Source organism: Marmota flaviventris, chromosome 1 (assembly GCF_047511675.1).
Source record: "Marmota flaviventris isolate mMarFla1 chromosome 1, mMarFla1.hap1, whole genome shotgun sequence".
Classification (NCBI taxonomy): Eukaryota; Metazoa; Chordata; class Mammalia; order Rodentia; family Sciuridae; genus Marmota; species Marmota flaviventris.
The window spans coordinates 55,193,318-55,208,909 of record NC_092498.1 but is presented as its reverse complement, the minus strand read 5'-3'; the positions used below and the strand labels follow the sequence as shown (position 1 = coordinate 55,208,909).

The window sequence follows — 15,592 nt, the reverse complement described above, 5'->3', positions numbered from 1 at the left end:
AAACTAAGAAGTTGTGGGCACAGTACTTCTAAGTCCTTATGTCACCAACGTTACTCTTATGTGCCCCAGGACTGAAAGTTCAGTGCAACAGCCCCTCTCCTCCTGATGGCACACCAACTTTCACCCAATATGAGAGGGGAGCTGTGGTTAAAATGAGGCAGCTCTGAAGGGAAAATGCACCCCCCCCCAAAAAAAAGTGACGGATTGGGAGGTGTGTTTAAGGTGAAGAAAGGTAAGAGCAGTTTTTGATATATGAGCCCTTGAGGGTGTTTCTCCCAAGCACCAAATGAAGAAGCCATCTTTCTCTCCAACACTCTTTCCCTTCCAACCTCCAGGGAATTGCAGTGTTTAGGTGCCCAAATGGTGGATCCACTCTTCATATTTTGGTTTATCCCCTTGGAAATGCTCTTAGCCTAAAGATGGCCTCAGTCCTTAAAAACTGTCGAATCAAGCCAAACTGTGCTTGGAGAAGAAAGAAGAGGCAAGAATTAACCAAGGCCATGTATAACCTCAGGTGTAACAAACAAGAGGAAAATCAGTCCTGTGATTTGTTATTTATAATGGTAATTATCCTTGAAGAAAATAATATTGCCATATTTTTAAGTATAATTAAATCAAATAGACTTTTAAAATTTTTCCTTGCTTGCATTATATACTCACATTCATGATTAAACTCTTTAAAATAAGAATTTTGGGGGTTGGGGTTGTGGCTCAGTGGTAGAGCGCTCCCTCACATGTGCCAGATCCTGGGTTCGATCCTCAGCACCACATAAAAATATATAAGTGAAATAAAGGTATTGTGTCCAGCTACAACTAAAAAATAAATATTAAAAAAATCCTGTTTAAAAAAAAAAAGAATTTTGGTGGAGCAACAGATACAAATTTAGAATTAGAACTTATGCAGTATCTGCACAATGCCCAAATCAGTGCTCAAAGATATTGAAAAAAATTGGTTATATCTGTTAAATAACAGTCAAATTGCTTACTTGTAATTATACAAAGAAAACATTTGACTGATTAAATTTTATTATTTTATTATTTATTTGCTTATGCAACATGTTTTATACATATATATTGATGTTTTACATACATACAAAACATACATATGCTACTTAATCATATGTATTTTACTAAGCATGTGATGATTATAATTTAAATAATTTAACTTGATCTCATTTGGTCAGTTAATTTTCTAAACCATTATTTAAAAGCAATTATAGCTCAGTGGAATGAGTTTTTTACTTGTCATTGGTTTTTGAATCCTTCAAATTCATTGTTCAGTAAAGGAACAGCAACTCAGCAAATTGTGCCTTCTTACCATTAACTGATCTTCTGCACCACTCATGTGTCCAAGGCAGACAAATTATGAACATGTGATTATTTTCAGATTGCAGCATGGGATGGAAGGAAAAATGATGAACTAGACTTCATACCTGCATAACCTTGAAGACAATTGCAGATTACATCTGACATCCAAGGACTCTGATAACAGGAATGGGCAAAATACTGATTGCTTGAGGGAGCATCTGGACACAGGCAAGGATGACAAGACTGTCCTAAAGAAGGATTTCCATAGTAACCATCGATGCACCTGTCAAAGCAATTTCCTTTTACCAAATGCTCCTGGGAAAAGGTCATGTGTTAGCAACTGTGGATTTGCTATGCTTTAGGACAATGCAACTCTCAAAACTCAATATTTTAAAAGATGTTGTGTAAAAGATTTTTTTTTTGTTTGATTTATATTGAAAGTCCCACAGTACAGTCCTTAAACCCTTCATGACTTACATGTTGGAGTGGAGAAACATAAAAAGCAACGTGCCAGGCAAATGGGTTACAGATTTAATCAGACATTTTCTGGGGTCATAATATGACTCTGAAGCATGATGGAACCATTATCTCCCTCACCCCTGGCATTTGTTCTACACTTAAATACTGTGGATTATTTTCTTGAAGGTCCTCCTTTGTGAAATCGGAACAAAAATTTCAAAATCTAAAAATTAAAGTGCATGTGAATTCCATACCTTTCACAGTTTTTTCCGGTTGTGAAACCTCCACAATCGAAGCACGACCCTGTCTCTGAATCACAAAGTTCAGCAAACCCATTGCAATGGCAAGGATGGCAGTTGGGAAACCCAAAGTAGCCTGCCAGGCACTGATCACAACGGCGGCCAGTCACCTCTTTGTGGCAGGGGCACTGACCAGTTATTTGGTCACAGACTGTGTTCTTCGAACCTTGAGGATGGCAGTGACATGCTGGATAAAACAAAGAGAATTGTGTTGGGTGGTAGCAAGCATGATGGTGATGAAACAGTTAAAGTTACAATTTTTTTTTGCATTCACTGTCCCAACCCAGGTGAATAAAATGACTCTGTAAAGTGCTTAGAACAAAGCCTTGGCACATAATGAGCACCAGACAAATGTTTTTTAAATAACTGATTCATTCAATAAACAGTAGGTTTTGAACGGCTGGACCTTATGAACCCTTGTTTATACAGAAGAACCAAATAGGCAATATGTTTTCAATGACTTACACTTCCAAATATTATTAGAGGTCAAAGTATAACTTTGATACTGTAAAAAATGTCAGAACCCTTCTTGGGATAGTCAGAGTTTTCTTTTTCTTAGACTAGGTAGTAGAGGCCCAATGCTTTTCTGATAAATTACTGAATCTCTTGAGCCAATCTTCCTTGTACAAAAATGTAAGGGCTGTTGGTTTGATAGCGTGTTACACAGAAGAAGTATTTGCTCCCTGTGTAAATCTCTTTGCATATCTTAAGCACTTCATAACATTTTTAAATTTTTTTTATTTTATTTATTTATTTATTTTTTTATTGGTTGTTCAAAACATTACAAAGCTCATGATATATCATCTTTCATACATTTGACTCAATTGGGATAACATTTTTTTAAAAGAAAGAAAAAGTAATAATGGACCTAGGTAGGTACTGTTCACTAGGTAGGCAGCCACACCCAAGAAATGCCAAGGAAGAGGACCCCATTTTTGAATCATGTCTGAAAAGATATGTTCTCCTATTGGAAAGGAGAATGAACCTATCTACCTGTAGGTTTCATGGCTCCTAAGGTAGGTTTCAGTGGGGAACAATATTTTAATGGCTTAAATAGTGAACAGATAACTAAAAATCCTACATATGAAGCCAGAAAGCTGAATTATAACTGGCTGAAAGAACTGGGTGGCTCCTTCATGTTTTTTTTTTTTTTTAATAGCTTTAACTTTTTTATCTTTTATCTAGTGCTGAGTATCGAACCCAGTGCCTCACACGTGGTAGGCGAGCCACAACCCCAGCCCCATGGTGGCTCTTTCTTGACTTCCTGGTCTCATGGCTGTTCTAACCTCTCCAGCCACTGGGCTTAAAGGGTATATCTTTAAAACACTGGGTTTGCCTAGCCAACTCCCTTCATGGTGTTCCCACTTTTACCGATTACTTCCCATTTAACACAGGATACAAAATTCCAGACACGCAAACCACATTTTATTCCTAACCGAACTCTACACTCAGTTGGTGCTGGTTGATCAGTGGATGAATGAAGTTTGGTAGGAAAAATTTCAGCACATTTTATCTACATAAAGCCTGAATAACGCAGTCAAGTTCCCAATTTCCCTTCCTTTAAAACCCCCACATGCCTCTGCCTGCCTTTGAAATGCCAAGATTGTAACTAAGCATGTTTCCCCTTGTATCTTTTTCTACGTACAGTGACAGCCATGATGTCCCAAACCGTAGCTTCCAGTTGAGCACCTGTCGCAGCAGCGCCCAACCACATGAGGTTTACACTGGCACTGGCCTCCAAGTGGGCTGCAGCTGGATCCGACTGCACCCTGGGGGTGACACTTACAAGCTGAAAAGAACAGAGGAACTTGGATAGAGCTGAAGGAGGTGGCAGAGAAGGACCTTGCCCCTTGTGGATCTAGTTTACTTTGTTTGGCACTTCTCTAGCCCTTGTCTGCCTCAACTGTTAAATGGGGACAATATAGGATCTACCTTATGGGACTGTGGTACAGATCAAAGGCAATAATACCTGTGTAGTACTTAAAATCACATTTGGCATGTAGTAAATACTCAACAATAATAATGTTATTATTATTATTTATTTTTGATACCAGGGATTAAACCCAGGGGTGCTTAATCACTGAGCCACATCTCCAGCCCTTTTTAATTTTTATTTTGAGACAGGGTCTCGCCAAATTGCTTAGGGCCTTGCTAAGCTGCTGAGGTTGGCTTTGAACTCGGAATCCTCCTACCTTGGCATCCTGAGCTGCTGGGATTACAGGCATGCACCATCATGCCCACTTTAAGCCTTTCATTAACTTGTTAAATAACATTTATTGAAGCCAGGGATGGTGGTGGCCTGTAATTCCAGCAGCTCCAGAGGCTGAGGCAGGAGAATTGCAAGAATTGCCTTAGAAGTTTAGCAAGACAAGACTATGAGCAACTTGCCGAGACTCTGTCTCAAAATAAAAAATAAAAAAGGCTAGGGATATGGCTCCGTGGTTAAGTGCTCCTGGGTTCAATCCCTGGTACAAAAAAAAAAAAAAAAAAGGCTTAAAAATTATTCTGTTATAATTGGTATTATTACTTCAATTTCCAATGCTCTATGTTGGTGCTGGAGTATACCTATGAATTTTCCCCCCATTTCATATATTTCACAAGATGGTGGGCACACACACTGAACCCACAGCCCTACACTATAAAAACAAACAAACAAACAAACCATTTGCTTAGAGCTCAGGAAGCCCGAGCTCTTACTCTATAGCACTATTTCTCAACCAGGGGATTATTTTGCCCCATAGGAGACATTTTTGGATTTCATGACTCAGGGAGGGTGATACTGGTATCAGGTGGGTAGGGATGTGGCTAAGCATCCTATTATGCACACACCCAATAAAGAATTATGCTGCTCAGAAGTTATATAGTGTGGAAGCTGAGAAACCCTCTACTATACCTAAGTGAATGGGCAAGCTGCATAAGATTTTTGAACCCTAATATCCTAATTTATTGAAGGTTTCAGGATGAAAGAACTTGGTTGGAGTTCCTTCCAGTCCTCAAATTCTGAGATTCCAAATGGGTCCTATAGGACCATTGCTCAAGCTGGCCAGCACTCCAATGCTGCTACAGGGTAACTGTTTTATATACTTACTATACTGGGAATTATGATTCTAACATATTGGCAGAATGCTCTGTACATCTGATGATTGAGTGATGGGTATTTTGGCTGTGGTTTGGAGTGGATACTAGAATACATGAATTCACTTATGTTCCAAAAGGCATTTGTACAGTTCTTAGTGCTTCAGTAGAGCCCATTAGATAGATACTCACCCACTGCCCCATTGTGTAGCTTGGCAGACATGCTGGCCACGAGCCTTTCACAAGCACCAGAGAGCACTTGAGGTCCCACTTTCGAGGCAATTTCAACACAGTTGTGCAGCTGATACTCATCCATGTCTTTCTTGCTGCAGAAATCCTCCCATGAATTGATTTGAGGAATGAGGCCAAGCTTTGGAAATAATGAGATTTTTTTTCAAACCCTCTGCTGTCCAAGATTCTCATGATATAAAATAATAGATCTCTGAGAATAATGGTTTAAAAGACTTAATAATCCAACTTGTCTAGGACTGAAGACTTTGTGATTTTTGATTATTTAAGAAATCTTTAATTAGGTATTTTCATTTATTGATATATGGCAAAGAAATTAGATTGCCTTTATCTTTTTATTATCATCATCATGATGTTTTTTTACTTGCTAATAAATTTGTCTTAGATATCAAAGACTTATCTACGCTACTTGTGAATTAATTATGGCTGAGACAGTACTTTTCATGTGGTAGAGTGTACTATAATTCCATAAAATTCTCCTCTTGGCTTTTTTTCAGTTACATGTTAACAGTGGTGTTCTACCCACAACTTCTTGGAGATTCACAGTATAGAATAACAGAGTTACTAGAAGTCCTACAGGAAAGATACTTTTAAGATTCAGTGTTTACTATTATTTAATCAGTTGGTCCTATATCCAAATAAGACCTCTTATTAAAACCAGTGTTTCATAGATAAGATTTTGGGAATTGCTGGCATAGGCCATTTAGCTATCATGGGGACAAATGTATCAAAATAAGTTTATTTTCAAAGAGGATTCATCTGTAGTTTAATATCTATGTGAAGAAAGGCTATTATGTCACATGTTCTGAGAAAAGTTTGTTATGACCTAATACTGTTTATCTTTTTAAATTCTTTGTTTTACCTAATACTATTTAAAATGTGTATTAATGGCTTTGGATGATAAAGTAGAGAGTATGTTGACCACATCAAGGTGGTCATTTTGAACACCTGGTGTTAAAAACAGTATTGAAAATAGGTTTTCATTCAGTGGGTCAAATTAGCCAGGACCGGGTGGCATAGATAGATCTCCCCTGGTTTCCTCTTTGCTTTGTTCTTACTGAAACCAGTTTTCACCGCCCTTTACTTCAACCTTCTCCAGCCTTTCCCCAGTTGCTGTTGGCCACACCTGTGGGTGGGCTCTCAACCCTGGATGTGTATCAGGGTGTCCCTGCTCCTTGACTCGCTAGCCTGGTTCTTCTGCACTCTTGGCGGATGTTGTCCCCTCTTATTCTTCTTATTTTACAGAGAAAATAGACCCTGAATTCTCCTTCCTACCTCCCAGACTCCAGCTTGGAATATCACCAACTTCCATGTCTCCAATTGCTGACAAAGGGAGAGGCGTTTTCTACGAGGAGATGTCCCATTGCCATCTCTGCCACCATTGGGAAACTCTGCCTCACACTTTCTTGCTTCCGTCTCTTCCTTTCAGCTGAAATTAAATGTGTCCACATCTCTCCCACCTGTACAACCACCTCCTTGATCTCAGTTATTCCTCCTACCACTGCCGCTGTCTCTGGCCCTTGATTCTTGGACAGACTTCCTGAACAATGTTCTTGCCACCCCTCTGCTTTCTTTACCAGCTAATACAATACCTCTCCTCACCCCTTAATGTTGGGGATCCTCAGAGTTCTCTCATTAGCCCGTTCTCACTCCATTCCGGCTTCCTCGGTGCCACCTCTAGGCTGTCGGCATTGGAATGTATGACTCCTGCACCTGCCTCAATGAGACTCCACATGTGCAGATCTGCACTGATCCAATTGCCTATTGGTTGCCCCACAGCACCACAAACCAGACACCTGAAACCATTTCTCCTTTCTGAGTCTGCTGTTGCTAAGTAATGCCACTCACCGCATCTGCCAAGCTCTCAGTGGAGGGAACAAGGTCATTTTGACATCTGTTCCCTTTCTGTCAACAAACCCCACCACCACCTGTGTCCCACCCACATCACCTAAATCAAAAGCCTGCTCAGTTCTACCTCTTAAATGTATCTCGGATGCATTTACTGTTCTCCTTTCCCTCCCACTTCCCTAGCTGACGAGAGTGGCAGCCCAAGAGATGTCCCAGTTTCCATTCCTGCCACCTCCCAACAACTTTCTGCATTCTAGTTGTTTTAGTAAGCTTCTCGTCACTGTGACCAAAAGACCTGACAAGAACAACTGAGAAGAGGAAAAGTTTATTTTTGCTCACAGTTCCAGAGGTCTAGTCCAAGGCCAGCAGACTCTAGCTGTGGGTGAGGCAGAACATCATGGCAGAAGGGTGTGGCAGAGGACAGCAGAACAGGATAGGGCCACCAGGAAGCAGAGAGGGAGCTTCACTCACTAGGCATAAAATATAAACCCCAAAGGGACACCCGCAGTGACCTACTCCTTCCCCACACCCTGCTTGTCTATAGTCACCTCCCAGTTAATCCAGTCAAGTGAATGAATCCACCAATCAAGGCACAGCTCTCATGTAATCCAATCACTTCTCCTCTGAACATTCTTACATTGTCTCACACATGACTTTTGGGAGAACTGCACATATCCAAACCATAACCATAGTCATAATGATCCTGGTTAAATGTGCTTTGTTCAGATAATCCCCTCCTTATAAACTTTTCAGTGGCTTCCACTGCCTCTGGAAAAAAAAAATCTAAACTTATTTTCCTCATTCTGCTACCCCACTGCCCAGCCTGGCAGCCCAGTGATTCTCACTATGGGAGGCACCTCCCACTGGGGACATCTGGAAATTCAGAGTGGTTTTCATCATCACAGTGGTTGAGTAAGGTGTGTTAAGGGCATTTAGTGCATGGGGGTCATAAATACTAGACATTCTCATAAAATGGAAAATGATCTGATGTTATCTACAAGTTTCAAATGTTCCATTGAATACCCATGCATGCTCTCCACCAGGATCTGCTGCTTTGCCACAGGCCCCAAAGCAACAGAGCCAACCAGCCAAAACTATGAGCCCTAATAAACCTTTTTTCTTTGTAAGTTGCTTATCTCAGGTACTTGGTTATAATAATAGAAAGCTGTTCAAAACATCAGTAGGTTGGATTAAAGAAGGTTGAGAGCCATTTGATGAGTCATACTGAGCTTTTCAGGCCAGTAACCCACTATGACTCCAAGGACCTCTTATATATTCTGTTGTTGTCTGCTTGTCTACATGTCCCTTTTATAGAGTGAGCCTTGGGTGGCAGGGATGGTATATGTCTTGTCCGCACCTGTGCGTAACATCATGTCTAATTTATAGTAAGTGCTTCATAAAACTATGTTCCATAAACAAGTATATTTATATTTCCACTATTTTATATTTAAGTTGATACAAAGGTAACTAAACATTTAAAAACAAAAACAGGTAGGAAGAGAGTCAGGAGACGGGTAGATGGTACAAGACTGGGGATAAGGGTAACTGTCCAGAGACTATTAATAGCTATCAGTCTGGAACAGTTTAGAGTTGGCTGTTCCTGAAACCAGGCTGATGGACCAGATGACAAGAGTCTCTGTCAGCTATAGGATTTTGTAATGCCATGACTCACTTCTTTTCCTAGAAACTTCAAAAGATTTTATGTTTACCAGTGTAGTCTGCTCCAGGATTTAAAAAGAATGGCAGTTTTATATTCTAGAATGCCTAATATACTTTTGACTCCAAACACAGTTTTATGGAAGCACATATCATGTAATCTGAGCAACTGAAAACAAATCTCAACTGTCTTACTATGTCTGCCAGACAAAAGGCATTTGTGCCGAAGAGCACCCAGGGTAGAACAGAGGTTGCCTTTGGTCTTCTCGGTATGTACTCTGGTCTTAGATGCCAATGATAATCTAAGGGGAAGAATGAACTTTGATATGACTCAGTCCCAACTGGTTGTGTATTTTCCAGAGTAGCAAAATTAGTAATGTAGCATTAAGATGTTAATTTGTAATAATGAAATGTACAATGTCTTTCTTCAGCTGGCCGTCCTGTCAGGGCCTATAGTGCACACTGAGGTGCCCAATCTAGATCCTTTTGGGCTAGTGTATCAATCCTTCAGCTGCTATGGCATTGTCTCCTAAAGACCACAACAGTCTTCTTCAGAAAATAGGACTCAGCCATCTTGTCCTGGAATTTATGTACTCATTGGAGGGCAGGTGGTGGTGACACTGGTGAGCCTATAGCCAATGACTTGGGCACATTTAGGAACACCACATTGCCTCCAGGTGGATTTAATTCTTTGGTGCAATTCCTCTTTTCCTGGGAACATGCCCTCAATAAATTACATATATTCGAGACCCTGTCTCAGGGCATCTGAGACCCTGCTGTTAGGGAATAGTGTCTAAAACAGGAATCCAGGGCCTCTTCTGAGATTTTTTATGGTTATCCAAGATGATATTGCTGTCCTAATTTTTATTTATGTTTCAGGGTTTTTCATATATATAAGAGAATGATTGCTTGAAAATGATCAAATGGATAAGTTTTTAAATTAATTTCAAATTATCCACTTATACTTATCAAACATTACTGCAATAATTTTAATTACATGTTTGTTTTCTATATCAAATTGAGATTTCTTTGAAGGCAAAACCCATATTTTACACCTTAGGCCTAGCACAGTGCCTGGTGTGTATACGTTTAGCGAAGAGATAATTTGGATGGATATATTTAATATAGCATCAAGTAATAACCTTTGGAATTTATAAAATTTAGAAATATTTAGAATATGGGTTTAAAATGAGGACTATCTTGGCTATTATAAGCTCAAGTTTTGTGATCATCATCATCATCATCATCATCTCCTTAGTGATCTAGGGATCCCTGGATACTTTATCTTTATTTGCTCTGTCTGGGTTCCCAACTTTTAGCATTTTTTGTCCCTGAATCAAACTTGTTGAATATGATTTTCTTCCTTTTGTAATTCATAGGTTGGTTCATAAGCACAGTTCCATTAAAGCTCCTCAGCAGAGAAGATAAATTGTATAGGTAGGGAAAGCATGATAGTTTGAGTTTCCCATTCAAAACTTTGTTTCTACTTTCTACTTCATTTCTATTGTAATGTGGTAGAACCTCACCTCAACTATTACATAGCCCTCCAGATGTGGGGTTAGGCCACCTTGGTTAAGGTTGCCAGTATTACCCAGTTTAAATTGAATTTCAGAGAAATAACTGGTTTTGTCAGTTTTTTTTTTCCCTGCCGTGACCAAAAGACCTGACAAGACAAGGAGGAAAAGTTTATTTGGGGCTCACAGTTTTAGAGGTCTCTGGTCATATATGACCAACTCTATTCCTCAGGACCCAAGATAAGGCAGGATATCATGGTGGAAGAGTATGATGGAGGAAAACAGCTCAGGACATGACCACCAAGAAGAAGGGTGGGAGTGGGAGAGAGAGAGAGACAGAGATGGGTGGGGGGCTCCCTTCACCACAGACAAAATATAAACCCAAGAACACACCACCAGTGGCCCACTCCTCCAACCACATCCTAACTGCCTATCGTTGCCACCCAGTGAATCCTTATAATGGGATTAATGAAACGATTAGGTTAAGACTCTCATAACTCAATTATTTCACTTCTAAACTTTCTTGCATTGTCTCTCACATGAGTTTTTTGGGGACACCTCATATCTTAACCATAACAACAATGAATAATTTTTCATAAATGTCTTATGCAACATTTGAGGACAATATTTATATGAAAACATATAAATATGAGGGACATATTTATATGAAAACTTAATTGTTCTTCTGAAATTCAAATTTAACTGAATATACTCTCCCTTCCATCCTTCCTTTCTGCCTTTCTTGGCTAAACCTTGCAATCCTATATTTGGCTAAATAAGCCAAAAACTATGCCTGTTTGATGTTAATGATAGGTAAAACTTGTTTAATAAAATCCAAGATAAACATGCCCGTACTGAATTCTATATAAGCAGATATGATAAAGTTCCAGGATTTAAACTTTAAATGTTTGATGGTTAAATATTTGAACTTTGAAGGCTTAATTTACATGACATAAATATATTTTACACTAAATGAGGGGCCTAGAAACTACCTGTAAAGGGGTAATAGTGAACATATTTGGCTTTGTGAGCCAGAAGGTTTCTGTGCAACTCCTCAACTCTTATTTGAAGTTTTAGTTTGAATCAACTACAGATAATACACAAACAAATGGGCATGAGTGTGTTCCAATAAAACTCAGTAGGGACATAGTTTCCAAGTAAAACGTGAAACTGAAAATTAATTGGAACATTCCTTCCAGAAAAGAATTTGGTAAATTATTTCAAGAACCATGAAAAGATAAAGTAGAAATCTATTTTAAAATTATATATCATATATACATAGTCATGAAAAATCCACTTATGTGACCACAAGTAGGGTAATGGGTAAATTAAATAAATTTACTCAATGCCCGAACTCTGGCTAGTGGCCAGCCTGTATTGGAAGGACGGTGCAGATAAGAAGTTTGGAAGGAACACCTATGGTTCAGCTCTATGGGAAAGATGCTGAGAGAGGTCACTCAGAGCATTATGCACGGTTCCTAAAACAGATAAGATAAAGCTCCCGTTCCTAACTCCTTACATATCAGCTCTGTAGACACTGTGCCTCAGTTCTCCCATCTGTGAAATAATGACAGCACCCACCTCACAAGGGTGCTGTGAAGATTAAATAGCATAATTTGCAACACCTCCAAACCATTACTGTGACATGCTGTTATAAACGGCTCACAATGGCTATTAGGTGACTCTTGTAATTAAACAGAAACACTTATATTTTTTTCAAGAGACATATCATTGGTCGAAAGGTAGAATTATATTGGCCCTCAGCTGAGAAGAAAGCATCCATAAAGCTCTGAGATACTTACAGAATCAACCAGGATGTGAGAATGAGTGTGGGACTCCAAAGGTTGAAAAAAATAGACGTCGATGGAATACTGTACTTCTGGTTCTAAACAGATGGGTGTGGGAAGCAGCTTGATTCTGGATTAAGAGAAACACAGCAAACTTCAGTGACAGAAATACCATTATATCACTTATGTGGCCACAGTATTTGGTAGCATTGCGCTTGAGCTGGAAGAGTGCTCCACACTGTGGGCTAAAACAAGATCTAGGTCTATACCAGCACCGGTGGGCTGGCTGGACGGTATATGCACACTTAGATGCTCCATGGCCTCAAAATTAGTAGCTTTGCTAGGTACAGTGGTGCATGCCTGTAATCCCAGGCACTTGGGAGGCTGAGGCAAGAGGATAGCATGTTTGAAGCCAGGCTCAGCAACTTAGTGAGGCTTTAAGCAACTCAGTGAGACCCTGTCTCAAAATAAAAATTAGGAAAAAAGGGCTAAAGATGTGACTCAAGGATTAAATGCCCTTAGGTTCAATCCCTGGTACAAAAAAAAAAAAAAAATTAGTAGCTTTAACTTTGTAGATGCTCAGCTATGGAGAGTACTCAACTGAATATTCTACTCTTATTCTGACAGCATTTCACTTTCTCACATTTCAAAGCCATCTGGAGAGTGGAAAAGGAACATTCAAGTTTAGGGCCAGCATATCTATATGGGCTGGGATCCTGGTTTTGCTGCACTGGAGATAAAAGCTGAAAAAGTCCTTTAAGTAATCTCAATTTCTCTTCATCAAATGAGGACATAATTTACCTCATTCAGTTGTGGCTCAGGAGTAGAGCACTTTCCTAACATGGGTGAGGCCCTGGGTTTGATTCTCAGTACCACATAAAAATAAATAAATGAATAAAATAAAGATATTGTGTCTAACTACAGCTGAAAAATTAAATATTAAAATATTTATATTTTAATATAAGTACATAATAAGTTCTATGGTCTTTTCAATGCCCCTCTTCCCCCTTTTAGTATCTGGATACATATTATTGACATATGAATCAAATTCTAAGACAGGTCCCAAGCATACCTGGCAGCTGCTGATAAGATGAAAGACTGAGGCTCCTGCGGTAGAATCTTGTGTGTGCAGTACTTGCTCTCCCCAGAAGGGTTAAACACGACCTGGATGGCCCAGTCATCTGCAGACTATACAGGCATGACATCAAAGCATGTCACAGTGAGGAGTTAGGAAATTATTTTGTGCACACACTGGTATACCTAATGGATAGTTCATAGAATTGAATTTGCAATCCATAGCTCACTTGGAAAACAGAATTTTGGAGTCAAAAGGATTTGAGTACCTCACTTCCAGGCCCAGCTCTCTGGTGTCTATATTATGATCCAGGCTGCAAGAACATTGTTTTTGGCCATAGTTATTGCCCCCAAGCCTAGAAAAACCCTAACTTTTCTGACAGGTCTAATGTTCATGCTCTGTCTCAGAAGGATTTGGTTCATTCCTCATGTCCCTGGATCTCAGAACAAAGAATACCAATCTGGAGTCCTTCATAAAAGGACATATATCTATCCTATCTAACTATGTGTCAAGAGAGAATAATTAGTTTCATTTGGGAAGTCTTAAAATTTGGAGAAAATGAGTTGTATTATGAATAGATGAATATGTTCTACGAATAAAAACATCTTTTTCTTTTTTAGTGGCTCATACTCACTGGGTCAAAGTTCATTCAAGTCCATGGCTTTCATTTATAAGTAGGAAGTAAAGAATTATGTTCTATCAACAGTTTTAAAGTGGGTCAGTGATGTGATCATGTGATGCACAGTGAGCAGCTCCACAGTGTGGTCCCCAGAGGGACAATTCCTCTTTCTAGTCACATAAAATATTTTTTTTGGAGAGTTGGTTGGTAAGCTTCATATTACCAAAGAAAAGGTTAGGGACTATGGTTCCAGAGCAAGCATTTTTCTAATTTTGTTTTTATTGCATTTCAGATATTTATCAAGAGATGTGGAGAGCAGGCAGTATGGCAGCAGGCGGGGTGTGGGGCTATCTATCTGGTTTTAGTCTTTCTCTTGTAGCAGGGTAAGACCTAAATGCAAATAAATGCTTCTGCTTCATCCCTTCTCAGTCTAAATCTCAGCACATATATTGACTTTAAAAAATCCCAGGAGGGCAGAATTGGTGTTATTTTAGTTGTTTATTGTTCTTGTACAAACATTCAGCCACTACTTCCTTAAACCTGGTCCCCAAACATATAGCTCCAATGTTAGCTTCTCTCTATGGATGAAGCATGTGAGCACATGGTTTTATGCTTCAATATCTTTAGGAAACCCTTTTGTCTCTAATACTTTCCAGATGTTTTACTTGTGCCAAATTGTTTTAGGATGAACCTATCCTAGCAAGGCTGCAATGGAAACAGTTCAAGAATGTATTGCTCTCATTTTTTTTTTTTTTTTTTTTTGCCATCATGAAGTTGGAGTGTAAAGTTACCTGAGTTTCATAGCGAACAGCAATGGTATAGTCCATGGGAAAAGGAATGTTGTTGACAGCAAATCTCAAGCCAGCTCCAGGGAGAACTCTGGCAAATCCAGGTCCAGTCCATGTAACAGGGTTCCCAGGAACAAGCTCTCCGAAAACAATGTGAACTGCAGGCACCTGGCCAAAAGTCACCAAGAGGAATGTAACTATCTTTCCCTATAGTCACAGTCTGGAAGAATTCAGCAAAAAATAAAAAAGTATTTCCTTGGTGTGTATATGATCCATCTGAGTCATGAATAAATTATTCCCACCAGGATACAGTCCAGAATCCAGCGAGAATAATGTGCTGACACTGCAGCTTTGGAACATATGTTACTATATAGAATGATTAATCTGAAGGCAATGTCAAGAGAAACCATTTAAATTTACAGTACCTTATGTGCTAATGACCTAAGCAAATTCCACATTGATAACCTTGACTTTTCTTAGATGTAATTGTGGAACTCTGGCCAAAATAAGGAGGGAAAAAGAATATTTTCATGTCTACTTTGGGGATTCTTCCTTAAACGTGCATGACAATGAGAAAACCCACATAGGTTTCCTTTCTAGATATTTCTTCCACCCAAACATGAGAAATGCTCTTCTTCTGTCTGCCTGAGGGCATGTAAGTACAAAACTCCTAACACATTTGATTGCTTAAAATCCCTGATGGTCTCTATAAACCGGATGTCAGTGTAAGAACATCTGGACCTTGTAGATAATATTCTTTCATTGCTTTTGCATCTGCCTCTCCACGTTCAGAGCCTCCACTCAAATTCTGCCTCTGGTTGCTTTTGCCTGAATTGCAGCAATAGCTCTCGGCTCTTCTCTCTTCCTGGTCCAAAACTTGTTACACATTGCTGCCAACGAAGCATTTTGAACTCT

At 39.3% G+C, this 15,592-nt stretch overlaps 1 protein-coding gene across 1 annotated transcript in view; it reads right to left on the bottom strand.

Moving 5' to 3' along the window:
* The window catches only part of Lamb4 (laminin subunit beta 4), a 95,623-nt gene that overhangs the window by 34,615 nt on the left and 45,416 nt on the right, over positions 1-15,592 (bottom strand). The window contains exons 14-20 of the mRNA XM_027926516.2: positions 14,681-14,884; positions 13,268-13,383; positions 12,211-12,325; positions 5,334-5,511; positions 3,712-3,855; positions 2,022-2,253; positions 1,434-1,591 (exon numbers count right to left, since the gene is read on the bottom strand). Coding sequence (XP_027782317.2) covers positions 1,434-1,591; positions 2,022-2,253; positions 3,712-3,855; positions 5,334-5,511; positions 12,211-12,325; positions 13,268-13,383; positions 14,681-14,884 — 1,147 coding nt within the window. The remainder of the gene's footprint in view (positions 1-1,433; positions 1,592-2,021; positions 2,254-3,711; positions 3,856-5,333; positions 5,512-12,210; positions 12,326-13,267; positions 13,384-14,680; positions 14,885-15,592) is intronic.